The sequence below is a fragment of the Ambystoma mexicanum genome, chromosome 1q (genome assembly GCF_040938575.1).
Source record: "Ambystoma mexicanum isolate Mex_15411 chromosome 1q, UKY_AmexF1_1, whole genome shotgun sequence".
Lineage (NCBI taxonomy): Eukaryota > Metazoa > Chordata > Amphibia > Caudata > Ambystomatidae > Ambystoma > Ambystoma mexicanum.
Window position 1 is genome coordinate 788,373,681 of NC_090922.1, and position 14,706 is coordinate 788,388,386.

The following is a 14,706-nucleotide window of genomic DNA, read 5'->3' on the forward strand; positions in this document are numbered from 1 at the left end:
AGTTTCTCTAGGTGTGCTAAATGGACAAGCTGGTGGCAGCAGTGACTTTTTACCAGTTTTTGGAACTTTTGGCTTTAGCCTTACTGCATTTACTGCGTTTGGCCAGTAGTCAAACATGGCTATTTTCCGCTTGTCCTTTAGCCGTCTTGTCTATTAGCCTTCTTCCTAGCCTGTGAGGCCAGGAAAATCGTTATATGTAATTCCAGTGCCCAGAAAAACAGAGGCTTTTGGTGGGCTACTGGAGGGCTATGTGTGTTTGCTGCCAGGAAGTGGGCTGAGACAGTCTGGTCCCAATCCATATACTGGTGCCAGTGTGTCTGGGTGGAATGAATGAGTTTGGCCGCCAGTGTACCTGATTGGATGTGTGTGTGGGGCAGATCTGTTGTTGGCTTGTGGGAGTTGCTGCTCTTTCCTGGCTTTCTGGGTAAGAATAGGACCCCTGCACCCACTCTAGAGAGATCCTGGAAGAAACTGAAGGAGCCAAGACTCCTGTCCAGCTACAAGACTTGCAAGGAGACCGTTGACCCATCGCAAGAAGGCTTGGCGACCAACTTCTGCTTCTGCCCTGGTAGAGCCCTGTCCTCTGGAAAGATCTACAGCAGTACTGCAAAGGAGCTGCGACCCTTGGAGTGGAAGGAACATCCATTCTCAACATCAGTTCGGAGTCCTATGAACAAGAGTCTTCAAAAGTACCTCATTACCCCCCTGTGGTTGACCACCTCTGAGTTTGGGCTACCATGCAGCAGACGTTGCCGTTCCGAGTTGAGGCCTGGAACTTGGGGGATTCTCAGCATGCGCAACAAGACTTACCTCTGTGAAATATCGTGGCCCTAGCATCAAGGGGACACGAGATAGTAGGGAAAGTCTGACCGTGGCAAGTGAATCCCTTTGCATCACCATGCATAGAAACTGCTTACCTGCGTCCATTCTTGTCCTGAGAGGGGCCCTGCATCGAGCTTTGCTGCATTCTTCCACTGAGAGTCCTTGCACCAGCATCAGACACCGACCGGAGATCTGCTCGAACCTTCAACCCCTGAGGATCTAGGGCTGAGGATGACGGTGGAAACGACCTCGGACCTTCTTCAACCGACCTGCCAAGTCGCATGAAGAATCAGAGTACAGGGGGTGAGTTATAGCGATACTTACCTGCCCACTAAGGTCCCCTTTACAAGTTTGCTAACTTTTATAAAACGTGTATAACACTTTGGCTTTGCCATTGCTTATACACACAAGCACTCCGAAAGTTAAGAACCTGTTTGTTAGCTAGTTTAACTCGTCCCCTGACACTTGGAACTGTTCACTGGACCCCAGACACCCTACCTTTATTTTTTCCAGCTTCACAAACTGTGATGAAACCTTGCTGAACTTTTGGGCACAAGGACCCAGACACAATAGGGTTGTACTTCTGAAGGTAGGGTTGATTCTCTGTGGACTTATAGTGCTAATAGTAATCTGTACCTTTCTTTTCAGGGGTTTTATATGTATTTTGCCCTACACCAGTAATTGTATATGTGTATCTACGTTTTAGTATTGTGTTAGTACAATGTTACCTGCTTGTAGTCTTTTTTCACTGTGTTATTTTGGCCATCAGTAAAGAAGTATTTTTATTCTCCAGCATTGGATCTTTCATGGATTCACATGCTTAGAATATTCCCCGTCGTCAGACTGGGACCCCTCGGTACACATATATAGCCTTTTTCAAAGGAAAAACTTTCAACACTTTTGTGTCCTATCTACGTCCTTCTAGGACCCGCCTACGCATGCTCCGCAGGCCGTGCTAGTATAAGAGGCCCGCCCCCGCGGCTCCCCTTCAGATTTCAACCGTCTCCAAAGTAGTGGGATCTCCTCGTGTTGTCCTACTGTTTTGTACTAGGTTGCGTCATTGGATTTCGAGTAATAATGTCCTCTGTGTCAGGTAAAGCGCTGTTCAGTCCATGCGCGACATGCGGCTTAAAAAAGGTTTACGAGGGGGACGGACATATGGACTGTATATATTGCCTCCACCCTCACCATTCGGCGGATACCTGCGACATATGCAAGGGGTTTTCTCAAAAAACCCTCAAAGACCGGAACCGACGCCTGGTGGCATGGCTGAATGATGGAGCGGGGGCATACCCCCCCTCGGAGGTGGGCTCCACACAGTCGGCGAAAACATCGCGCCGAGCGGCCTCGTCGGAACCGCCGGCGAAGAAATCTAGACCGTCGGAAAAAGAGTCGTCTGGAAATCACTCCACTAGAGACTCCTCGGCAAAGAAATCATCCTCATCAAAAAAGCATGAGAAGGAAAGGAAATCCTCCTCTGGCGATCATCACAGATCGACCACGAGTCGAGAGTCGAGTAAAAGCGGGCACAGTGTGGAGAAGGCGGGACCGCCAAAACCACCTGCGAAGTCTTCGTCGTCGACGGCGGTCCAGTCATCGACCGCCTCCCTACCACTTGCACATGGGGCATCCACCGTCCCGTCGACAATGGCGTCGACGAGGGCCTCATCGACGGGGATCCTACAGGAGGCCTGGAGGCCTGAAGTCTTTGACCCGACCCCCCCCCGGAGCCTTTGCTACAAGAACAAGCTATGTTGCTGTCCTCGGAGGACGAAAACGAGAGAGTTGCTGGCCCAGCAGACCTAGGGCTACGAGCGGCTGACAAGTCGTCGACGAGGGCCTCCGTTACACCGGTATCTGCCCCTCTCCTCAATCCTCAATCAGTTTTGTCGTTGGATATTCTGTCCACGCTTCAGTCCTTGTTGCAGTCGTTGGACCAGCGACTACCCCAGGCAAGCCTGCCACAGTCACTCGTCGACGAGCCGGGCCCGTCCCGTCAACCGACGCACCCACGCACGCCAATCTCAACACTGGCACAGGAGGAAGGTGAGCTGCCAGATTCGGAGTCCGACAGGGGGGCCATGTCGGATATCTCATTATCCCCCTCCAGGGATCCTACCTGGGAGTCAGAGGCGGAGTTGGAAAACCCCAGAAGCCCAGCTCACCCGTCCCCTCCGGACGACATCGCGTCATTCCATTCTATGATGGAGAAGGCATGCAAAGAATTTGGTCTGTCCCAAGAAGAACAGAAAAAGGATTGTTTTTTGTTCGACTACATGGGCAAGAGAAGGAGGTCGGTGTTCTCGATACCAATACTGGACCATGTATGGAAAGAGGGGTTGCAGACAATGAGACACCCATTCTCAGAACCAGCAGTGAAAGGACGCCTAGAAAAAAAGTTTAAGGCTCCAGAGTCTACCCCCAAGTGTTTATCCTCCCAACCAACACCGGACTCGGTGGTGTCGGCGGCAGCAGCGAAGAAGGCAAAGGCACAGCACAAGTGCACGACTCCTCCTGAGAACGAGGCGAGACGCCAAGATGCCTTTGGCAAGAAAGTGCTCTCCGTGGGAGCGACCACAGTAAAGGCCGCAAACTCTCTGGCAATTGTGGCCAGATACGATAGGGAGATGTGGCACAGATTAGCTCCGCTGCTTGATCATCTTCCAGAAGAACAGAGGAAGGCGGCGATGCAACTGGTCCGAGAGGGTGAGGAAGCCTCAAATCACGCAATAAACATCGCGGTGGATCTCGCTGAGTCAGGCTTCAAGCAAGTCAACAATGGGGTGGTATTGCGTCGACAGTCATGGCTTAAGTGTACCTACTTCAGGCCAGAGGTGCAATACAAGGTCTTAGATATGCCCTTTGAGGGAGACCTTCTTTTCGGCGAGAAGGTGGACGAGGCCCTAAAAGGGATGAAAGAAGATTCGGACAGGGCACGTTCATTGGGTGCCCTCCAGAGTGGCAGAAGTTACAAGTCTTTTCGTCCCTTTAGAGGGGCTTCAGGTAATTCAAGATTCTCTTCTGGAGACAGATCCTTTGCCAGATCGGCTTACCCCTCCCAGGGATACCGACGTGCCTCACAATCGGCTAACCGTCGACGAAACTTCCAGTCTTCCAGAAAACGACCATCATACCCATCGTCGTCGAGAGACAAGCAAAATAAAGATCAGCAGTGACATACCACGCACCGTTCTGGGGGGAAGAGTCTCAGCATATGTCGACGAATGGGAAAGGATAACGACGGACCAATGGGTGTTAGACACCATAAGAAACGGACACTCTCTACAATTCAAACACAACCCTCCGCAAATTCCACCTGCGTTCACCGCTCAGTCCCATGTGAAGGTACTGCAACAAGAGGTTACACTCATGTTAGCGAAGGGCGTGATAGAATTAGTTCCAACATCACAGAGAGGTCAAGGAGTCTACTCAAGATACTTCGTCGTAAAAAAGCCGAACGGCAAATGGCGTCCCATTCTAGACTTACGCGATCTCAACAAGTCCTTAAAGAGCCTAAAATTCAAGATGCTCACTCTGCAGGAAGTGATCCGCGCAGTTCAAAAGGGAAATTTCCTGGCGTCCCTGGATTTACACGACGCGTATTTCCATATTCCAATGTGTCGGAAACACAGGAAATTCCTACGTTTTGTAATAGGGCGAACTCACTACCAATTCACGGTTCTTCCTTTCGGGCTCAAGACCTCCCCCAGAACGTTCACAAAATGCCTGGCTCCAGTGGCTGCCTGGCTAAGGAAGCAAAGCCACCATGTATACCCATACCTCGACGACTGGCTGGTAAGGGGATCCTCCCCAGCGTCGACCAACGCAAGTCTGTAAGCCACCAGGCAGCTTCTACAACGACTAGGATTCGCCATAAACTTCGAGAAATCCTCTCTGCGGCCATTGAGAACGCTGGTATTCTTGGGGGCACAGTTCGAGACTCAGTTAGGGCTGGTGAAACCTTCCCTCAACAGGACCTCAAGACTCATTCAACAAGCGGCCCGGCTACGGCGGAACACCAGGATCTCAGTGAGAAAGTATGTTTCGGTCCTGGGGGCCATGGCATCCTGCATCCATCTGGTGAGAAACTGTCGACTATTCATGAGGCCAGTCCAAGAATTCCTCGCGGACCGATGGACACAGGCTCAGGGATCGTGGTCGGACAGGATAACCGTCGACGACGACAAGCTACGTCGGACCCTCCAGTGGTGGCAGAGTTCCCACAATCTGAGCAACGGTGTGCCCCTACAGGAGCCGGAGTTTCAGAGCACCATAGTTACGGATGCGTCCCTAACCGGATGGGGAGCGCACATGGGTGCTCTCCAAACGCAAGGTCGCTGGTCTCCAACGGAGTCACTCCTACACATAAACGTACTGGAACTCAGAGCGGTACGATGGGCTTTGAAGGCGTTCCTACCACACATCAAGAGTTCGCGAGTGCGAATACTGACCGACAATACAACAGCCATGTTTTATCTGAGGAAACAAGGAGGGACACGATCGAGGACTCTTTCCATAGAAGCCCAGAAAACATGGCATTGGGCATCGAAACACGAAATTTCCCTCGTGGCTCATCACCTTCTAGGAGTGAGGAACGGCCAAGCCGACTCCCTCACCAGAAGCATGGCCCAGATACACGAGTGGGAAGTGGACACGAGTCACTTGAGGAAAGTGTTCGAGAAATGGGGTCACCCCCCTCTGGACGCCTTCGCGACCAAAGACAACAAGAAATGCGAGCAATTTGCAAGCAGATGGCCCCAAGAGGGATCGATGGGGGAGGCGTTCTCCTTCCCATGGACGGACATGTTCCTCTATGCTTTCCCCCCGTTTCCCCTCATACGGAAAACAATACAGTGGATACGCAGATACAATTGCCGGGTGATTCTAGTAACACCATACTGGCCGAGGCAACCGTGGTTCTCAGACCTCCTCAATCTATCGCTGGAACATCCCATAGCGTTTCCGAAAGTCCCATACCTTCTATCCCAGGACAGATGCACGGTGTGGCATCACGACCCGGACAGTCTCAACCTTACGTCCTGGCTCCTGACTTCTCGGAGTTCGGCGCCTTAGACATTTCAGAGGATTGCCAAAAAATTCTACAGGCGGCTAGAGCCCCTTCTACTAACAAATCTTACTCCTATAAGTGGCGGAGATTCTGTGAATGGTGTAGAGGACAACGGGGCCTACAACCATTGTTGGTGACGCCGGAACAAGTTCTACCTTACCTGCTCCTCTTGGCAGAAAGGGGATTGTCCCCCTCGTCGATAAAGGTACACCTGGCAGCCATCTCGAGGTTCACAAGGAAGAGGCAGTCGTCTCCTCTATTCAGTGACAGACTGGTAAAACACTTCATGCGGGGTTTATTTCGAGCCTTTCCCCCGGTGAAACGTTTTCCCCCGACGTGGAGCCTCAACACAGTGTTGGCGGGCTTGATGAAACCGCCTTTCGAGCCTATGGCCACGTCCGAGATAAAATTCATTTCGTGGAAGTTGGCGTTCCTGATAGCTATCACATCAGCCAGACGTATCTCGGAACTACAAGCGCTGGTCGTGGACCCGCCCTACCTAAGATTCTTTAAGGACAAGGTAGTCCTGGCAACTAACCCTATGTTCGTCCCGAAGGTTCCGACGGTATACCACAAACACTCATCCGTGGTTCTGCCTACTTTCTTCGCCACTCCATCATCGGCAGCAGAAAAAACTCTTCATACCCTGGGCGTTAAGAGGGCCCTGAAATTCTACCTACATCGTACACAAGACATCAGGACTACTCGGCAACTGTTCGTCGCATATGGTCCGTCGACGAGAGGAAAAGCAATCTCTAAACAGGGACTGGCTAGATGGGTCTCGTCGACGATTGCTTTTTGTCACTCTAAGGCCGGAAGGCCACTGCAAGGACATCCTAGAGCTCATTCTACAAGGTTGATGTCCTCCTCAACAGCGTTATGGGCTGGGATTCCGCTGACGGACATATGCCAAGCGGCGGCATGGTCAGTGCCCCACACGTTTACCCGCCACTACTGCCTTGCCAGGCAGCATGCAGACGAGGTGCAGATGGGAAGAGCTGTCCTGCGCCATTTGTTTCAGTAAGGTAAGCTCTTCCCTGTGGAGATGCGGTTATCTACCCTCTTAAGGGCGATATACTTTATGTTGGCAATGTTATAGGACTTAACTTATCATGCACTGTGTAGTAGGGTGAAGATATATATTGTTACATTACATTCTCACTGCCGTCTCAAGCGTTACTGCTATACAATCTATTCTAAGCATGTGAATCCATGAAAGATCCAATGCTGGAGAAGGGAATAGTTTCTTACCTGTAACTCCATTTCTCCAGCATTGGTATCTTTCATGGATTCACATGCGCCCGCCAGCCTCCCCGTATGTAATGTATGTGATAAATTTAACCCTTCCTACTTTGGAGGGGCCGAAATCTGAAGGGGAGCCGCGGGGGCGGGCCTCTTATACTAGCACGGCCTGCGGAGCATGCGTAGGTGGGTCCTAGAAGGACGTAGATAGGACACAAAAGTGTCGAAAGTTTTTCCTTTGAAAAAGGCTTTATATGTGTACCGAGGGGTCCCAGTCTGACGACGGGGAATATTCTAAGCATGTGAATCCATGAAAGATACCAATGCTGGAGAAATGGAGTTACAGGTAAGAAACTATTCCCTACTGGTGTGTTCCTTGACTGCTTTGCTGTGTGTGCTCATTGTGGACCCCTTACAAGCTCACCACCTATTGAGACTTAACCTAGACCATTTGTCTTGATACCTTGAACTGGTTTGGCTACAGCTCCCCAGAGTTGTCCGTGTCACAATATAGGTTGGCCTTCTATCCATCTGTGTACCAGGCCAGGGTATAGAAAATCAGTCATAACAATCAGTAACCAAAAGGTACTGGGACAGTGAGAAAAGTGATACAATAATTACCCTCAGCACTCCACTTAAGGTGGGGTGTGCTGACCTCACAAAATAAAATACAGGTGGGACAAAAACATGTGCTAACACAGGTAACATAAAAAGGGAAGGTCAAGGAGCTCCCCAGCAACACTGCACAGAAAGTGCTGATTGCGGCAATAATACATTGTAGATGCCACAACACATGGAGGAAAGCATAATTCCATTAAAAAGTATCAAAAAGACATAAAAAGGGCTCCCAATGTCAAAGTAAAGTTCCCACTCACTCTGGAAAATGATTCCAGCAAAACTGCTGGGCGACTTACAAAGTGGGGAGACCGTCACTCAAGAAGGAAACTCTACCTAACATTGGTCCTAACAGCTTTTGGCCAGTTTAGGTGCCTGGCGATCGCTTTCACTTCTGGTGGGTGTGGCTAAGACTGGGCGCCAGTCCTACTGACCAAGCAGTATGACCATTAGTCAGTTTAGTGATTTGCTGGTTGGCCCTAGTTCAGTGTTTTTTTGTAAGGGTATCTAGGTTTTGTCCTTCCCCTGTAGCTTCCTCTTAGTTTCTGCAACACGGAGGAAGCATCCCTGCTGATCTGCTAGAGAAGGTTTTGGCTGCGATTCCCACATTCTTGCTGTTTTAACCTTTACCTGACTGTACTGGCTAGATGCATTGTGTTGGAAATATCTGGGTTTGGGTTTTTTGCCTCTGGAGGTCCAATCCAGGCCCACTGAAGTGTTTGGCAGTCTCCCCACATCTTCTGGTTCGCGCCCTCCTTGCCAGAGCCTTTTCTGGGCTGTTTCACCACCACCACCTGTCGTTTACTGCAGAATCTTCTGATTGGCTGTGGGTCACTACAGAAATCCAGAAGGTGGTAGAAATCTCAAATATCCACCAGATATTCAGCTTGGTACGTCTGAGGGTGCCACATGCCGTTTTCTCCATCCATGGACCATTTGCTGCCATGCTGCTGCTGCCTTTTGTTCACCCTGCTGCCTGGAGCCATTTTCTTGGGTTCCCTCTTCTCCCTGAAATCTATTACCCTGAATGTATCACTCTTGGCTTGAAGGCAGAGATCCTAGGAGGAGCCTTTGCTTCTCTTCTGGGTTTCTGGGCCCTTCATTGGCCCAGGGTTCAAGTCCTTGAGAACTGAATCCTGAAAAACGCATCTGTGGGAAAGAGCCATTTACTCTCCAGGTTGTTTCTTGCTGCTGGAGCCATTTTCCCTGAAACTACCAGTTTTAGAACCTATGTGTGTGTCCCGGGGCAAGTGATTATTAGAGATACGCACCCTTGTGATGTTCCCCTGTTCCATGGTAGACATTCTTTGGATGTGAGTGTTTAACGCATTTTCCTTAGTGTTCTTTTGAAGAGGTCCTCCTGTTCTGCTGCTCCTTCCTCTGTGACCTGGGTCCATCTTCCAAACCCTGGAGTACTTCTTTGTGGGTCTCCTTGGCCTTCCGTGGGGTTTCCTGTCACATAATCCACACCTGTGCTGTCAAACAGACTTACCTCCACTGAAGTGAATGGCCCTGTAACCTTCTCCCATTCATTCCAACTGAACTGTGAACTTACCTGGAACTCTCCTAAAGGTGACTCTGGGGTTCTTACCTGCCCCTGGACAGTTAATCTGGATCCAGCAGGGAATTGGTGAGCTCCAAACTAACGGGGCCATCACGAGTTTGGCGGTAACCATTAAATGCGGCGGTAACGCTAGTACCGCCGCATTTAAGGGTTGACCAAATCACAGGTTTGGCAGGATTTACCCCCAGCTCTTTGCTCGGGGTAAATCTGCCGCGAATGTTACCATTTTTGGTGCAATTACCGCGCAGTAATACCGACTGTAGTCGCACCAACAATTCCCCATTGGGCCCAATGGGGAATGGGAAATTCCCGTTCCGTCAAACCTGAGATCCGGTGCTTATAGCACTGGACCTGTTGGCGGTAGCGCTATTAGCATGGGCAGTATCCTGGCAGGAAGACAGCCAGGGTACCACCCAACTCGTGATGAGGCCCTAAGTGTGGTATTTCTGGTACTTACGTGTGATGTTTAATTGATTTTTTTAAGTTTTCATGTGCATTTTTACCATCAGCCTTGAAGTGTAACACATTTCTAGTAGCTCTGTAATTATGTTTCCCATGAAATGTATGAATCAGGTAACTGTGGCTAAAATGTTTTGCTAACTCGTGTAACCCTTTGGCTAGGGTTTACAGTTGTTTCATTCTTTCGCTGTCTATCAAAAATTAATTTATGTGCCGTGCAATAATACTTGTATAATGTCCTAGAGAGTGCAAATGCATATAGAGTAATGTTTCAGGGCTTAGGGTTTTATTACATCATTTTCTTTTTTGGTAAAATTGGGCTTCCATTATTTTCCCATACCCTACCTGTATGTGTTTGGTACAGACCACTACATCGAGGGTCTTCCACATATACTAGGGTTGAGGTGTGTCTTTAGGAAAGTATACTGTATGATGTAGGCCAATAGGGGACCTACCGACTTGCTCGGTTTAATGGATACCTGGTTCTTCCCACCCACCTGTTATTTTGTTTTGAGTACTTACCCTTGGTAAAGGTTCCACATATAGGCACTGGTGTTAGGAGAGTCCTTGTACTTATTTGGCGTGACAGTATTATATGTGTAACTAAAATAAAGTACATGTTTTTCAGTATATTAGTCTAGTGTAGCTTCTAGAGTTGTGTGTATGGAATAATTGTACCTCTTTGTCGACCTATTACCTCTACGTGAGTGTTACACCTTGTTGCTAAGAGTGCTTTGGCTTCCCTTTCTTGTCAGATGTGTTAGGCTTCCCCCTAGGGTTAGTGGTTGTAGCATCCTCAACAGAATGTGGTACAAAAACTGCCTTTACTGGTACAACAATTAAAAAAGAAAATAATATTGGGCCTCATTACGACATAATTGAGTTTGCCGGTGGGGAGGAGGAATTATCTTCAGCTAAAAGATGCCAGTGATACCGGAAAATCCCCCAGGTGAGTCCTATGGGACCTCACGGAATGGGGATTTACCACCATTAACGGCACTCATAATCCGACGGTAATTCCTCCGGATTGAGTGGCTGTAACTGTATTACCATTTCTGCTGATATCCTGGTGGAATTAGGCCCATCTTTCTTCGAAATGTTTCCATATAGTATATTTGGCCCACATCCTTTCACGCTTGTTTCTGCTGTTTGTAGAATCCACTTTATAATGAATCAGGAATTATTTTCTGCATATGAAATAATATAGCATTAACACCAGCGTTCATGTGCGGGTTTAGCCTTTAACGGCCTACCAGCCAGAGCCAAAGTAGGCCGGACTGTAGAGGAGACCTCAGCAATGGATGATGTCCGTTAACTGCCAAGCCTGCCTGCGAACATTGGTATTAATGCTATTAGTACCCCGGGTATTCATTTTTTGGGGTTGTTAATAGTTTAAAAAAAATATTTTTTAAGGGAAGCAGGATTTTCACAACTTGTACATGCCTACTTCCCTTTGAAACAAACTAAAAACAAATATGGCCACGCTTGGAAATAGTAAAGGCACACTGGGATGCATGCCAGGCTGCTTGGACACGGCTCACAGGTAAGTGGGGTGTGGGCATTGGGTAATGAAGCGCTGACGTGTGGGGGTCAAAGGGAGGCGTATGAGGGGGGACTGGAGCCGAGCAAGAAGATGACAGTCAGGGAGAGCCTCTGGAGGCCTGAGAGATGCGTGGAGTGCCATATTAGACCTACATTTCATAGCTCTTAATTGGTCAGTACCTCTCCCCCAGGTGCTGATGAGTATGAACATGATTATAGTGATGAGAGTTCCTCAATGCATTAAAAATATATAGGGTTTGTTCTTGGACTATGGCTGCAAATTTATGTGAATCAATATAAAATAGTGTTGAGCTTTTTTAAATCATGAAATACATAAGGGAATACATTATTACTCATAATAAACATTTATTGTTGGCTCATTATATACATAATTGTCTCCTGACGCATAGATGAATTAGTGACATGATTACCGGACTTAATGATGGTCATTTCATAGACCACGGCAAGGATGAAAGGCTGTGCCAGCTAATCCGGAATTTAATGTAGTCTTGCCTGCGACACACCGGTACCTGCATCACGCACTTAGCCACTTAAATCGCTTTTTGGCTCATCAGATCAGTGGTCAGTCTAATTGCAAACCATGATGCCCTATTCCAGGTCAACAAACGACTGTGAAATGTGCACTTTGAAAATACAAAAAGAAAATAGGGAACATCGTACTTTGGTTTGCCAACCCAGTGTTTACACCTCTTCTTTTTTCAGTTCCTCCTAACATTGCTGGTACAGGCGGACCCCAGGATGTTACGGTCTTGCAGAATCGGCAGGTGATACTGGAATGCAAGTCAGATGCTGTTCCACCCCCGACAATTACCTGGCTGAGAGAGGGGAAGCCCTTGCAGGTACATACTTGGAGGAATGGATGCGGGTGCAGTAGAGTTTACTGTACTTATTTCTTTAGGTGGTTTGCATAAGACTAACATGGCGCAGATGGGCTGGTTTCAACCGGTATAAACAACCAAGCAATAGCAGAATCCATGCACTAAGTAGAGTTGTAGTAAGCAAAGAGTTCCCTAAATGTGTTGCATTCTTTGCACCAATTCCGTTTCTTTGCTGTTTACTGATTGTACATATGGGGCCGATTTGCACAGCTGTTTTCTAACATGCTCTCCAAAATTGAATGCACAAGTTTCAAAGAAGGTCCAGTTTGTAATTCACATGGCATAACTTTCTTTGAGTGATTTACTCTTCTAGTGCATGCGTGTTTTGCTCTCACGATGCATTGGTATACACACTTTAGGTCAACACATATGAATGTGCATGTCTGATTCCCAAACGGATCTGCATGTGTAAAAACACACACACCATATGGTGGTTCTGGAAACCAGGCCCTGGAAAATTGTTATGGAAATGTTTGCCTTTTGCTGCTTTAGAGCCTCGCTTTTTGAAACTCCCCTCTCTTTTCTGGATTTTGTTGTGTTTGACTTCTTTTTTGAGTAAGTGAAGTTCTTTTTAAATGTCACTCATCTCTGTAACTTCTATTTTCTGTGAAGCCATGGCAGCTTCTAAGGCTACCAGGCCCAAGGGTATACTTATATCCCATTGTCTTATCTCTTGGTGGGTTCCGTCACCCAGGCAGTGTGTTTGGTGCAGAGTGGTAGCGGAGTTTTATTTTTTACTTTGTGACACTACTGTACACCATCTAATTTACTGCAAGGTATCCTCCTTTATCTGCATAGTAGCCAAAATGGCTACCTCATTGTTCTTAAGCATGCTAACCTAAACCATTGGCTTCGTTGGTCATCATGTTCATCTTTGTTGCCGGTAATAACCATATATCATCATTGTAATTTGCAAGCTCTCTACAGAGCCCACTAAGGCAGGATGAATGAATGGGAACTGATTTAGGTGGGATATGGGCCTCCCCAAAGCCTTAATCCCCTTCCCTGAGAGCAATGTCAAAGGAGGGTGCTGACTGGTCTTCCAGGATTGGATGGCCACCAATTCTTTGAATGCTGCACAGCCAGTGTTTGGTGGGCTGAGGTAAATCTCCCACTTTAAGTAAAAAAATGGACAGCATTACTGCAGCTGAATTACCGCTCGCTGTAATACGACCAACATCTCCAAGGAGTCCCATATGTTAGGCAAGATTGTATGTGGTAACCCTGTAGGAGACTACGCCAGCCTTGTCCTCTTGGCAATAGATACCCAACTATTGGTATATGTCTGTACTACACAAGTTGGTAGAGTGACTGAGCAGCCAGACGTATCTCAAGAGGGGTAATTGTGAGCCATAGAAATGTAACATAGAGAGTCACAGTTCCAAGTATCCAAATAACACTTATACTCAAGGTTTTCCTAATAAAATAATTATTAATTTATTTAACAGTCAGTTTGAATAAACCTTCTTTAGAAAAGGCAATATGCAACAATATGAAATACACTTCAAAAGCACTTCCTCACATTTAAGTTAAGTAGATACCCTTTAGGTATGGCACACAGACACTTCCTACACCCATAGGTGACTTCAATTGCTAGGACACTGTGGACATTCATATATCACTTTTGACACTTAAAGGCAATGCTGAGGTTGTGGAAAAGGAAAAAGGTTATGCAAGGAAGCATAGGTTAACAAGATCTCTGAACAGGTAAGTACTTTAAAATCCCCCAATGAAGTATAGGTTAGCCCTTTCCCAGCAATACAAGTAATGTATTTACCACCTATAAGGGACAGATAAACACAAAGTCAATGGGTCAGAAGAGTCTGCAGGGTGCCTGGACAGCCAATGTCAATTGACCAAAGTCTAGGGGAGCTGAGGCACCTCTTGTAGGTAGCACGAAAGGTCTTGCACAATGTTATATAGAGAGTTTGTAGAAAAGAATCACTGTTCACCCACAAGCTGTAAGGTGAAAGCAAAGCTGTAAGCAACTCTTCAGAATAAGCAGCTTCTGTAAGTCTCCAGTGTGGGAGACAAGCTACAAACCAAAAAGGTAAGTACCTCTTCAGTTAAGACAGTAGCTTAGGTTGGAAATAGAGGTTCCAGCTGGCTTCTGTTCCTGTTCCAGTCCTGCAGATCCTCTGTCTCAGTCATGGGGACAAGAAGGAGGACGTCTGGGGACTCCTGCATTGCGGTTTGAAGGTCAGTGACAGCAAAGGGCTCTTTCCAAATCAGCGGCACTTCGTGGTTTCAGCTACCCATCAATAGCACCATCGCAGTTCTTGGACACCTTATGGGCTTTCCTTGCTTCTGGAGTCCAGAACTCTGTGGAGATGGCTCAGGCTTGGTTCGCCCTGCTTCGAGAGGGTCCTTAGAACCTTCCTGGAGCTCGGCTCTGACTTATAGACGATGCACTAATTTCTGGTGTTTATGAACCCTGGCACTCGGGTTCCAGAAGCAGCAAGGAAGTACAGCCAACGGGGAGAGGGGTTCCAGGC

The 14,706-nt window shown here is 47.8% G+C and overlaps 1 protein-coding gene across 2 annotated transcripts in view; it reads left to right on the forward strand.

Moving 5' to 3' along the window:
- HMCN1 (hemicentin 1) overlaps positions 1-14,706 on the forward strand; it is a 1,785,366-nt gene that overhangs the window by 1,224,734 nt on the left and 545,926 nt on the right. For both annotated transcript variants that reach the window (XM_069641364.1, XM_069641365.1), the window contains exon 71: positions 12,036-12,172. In XM_069641364.1, the coding sequence (XP_069497465.1) occupies positions 12,036-12,172 (137 nt within the window). The remainder of the gene's footprint in view (positions 1-12,035; positions 12,173-14,706) is intronic.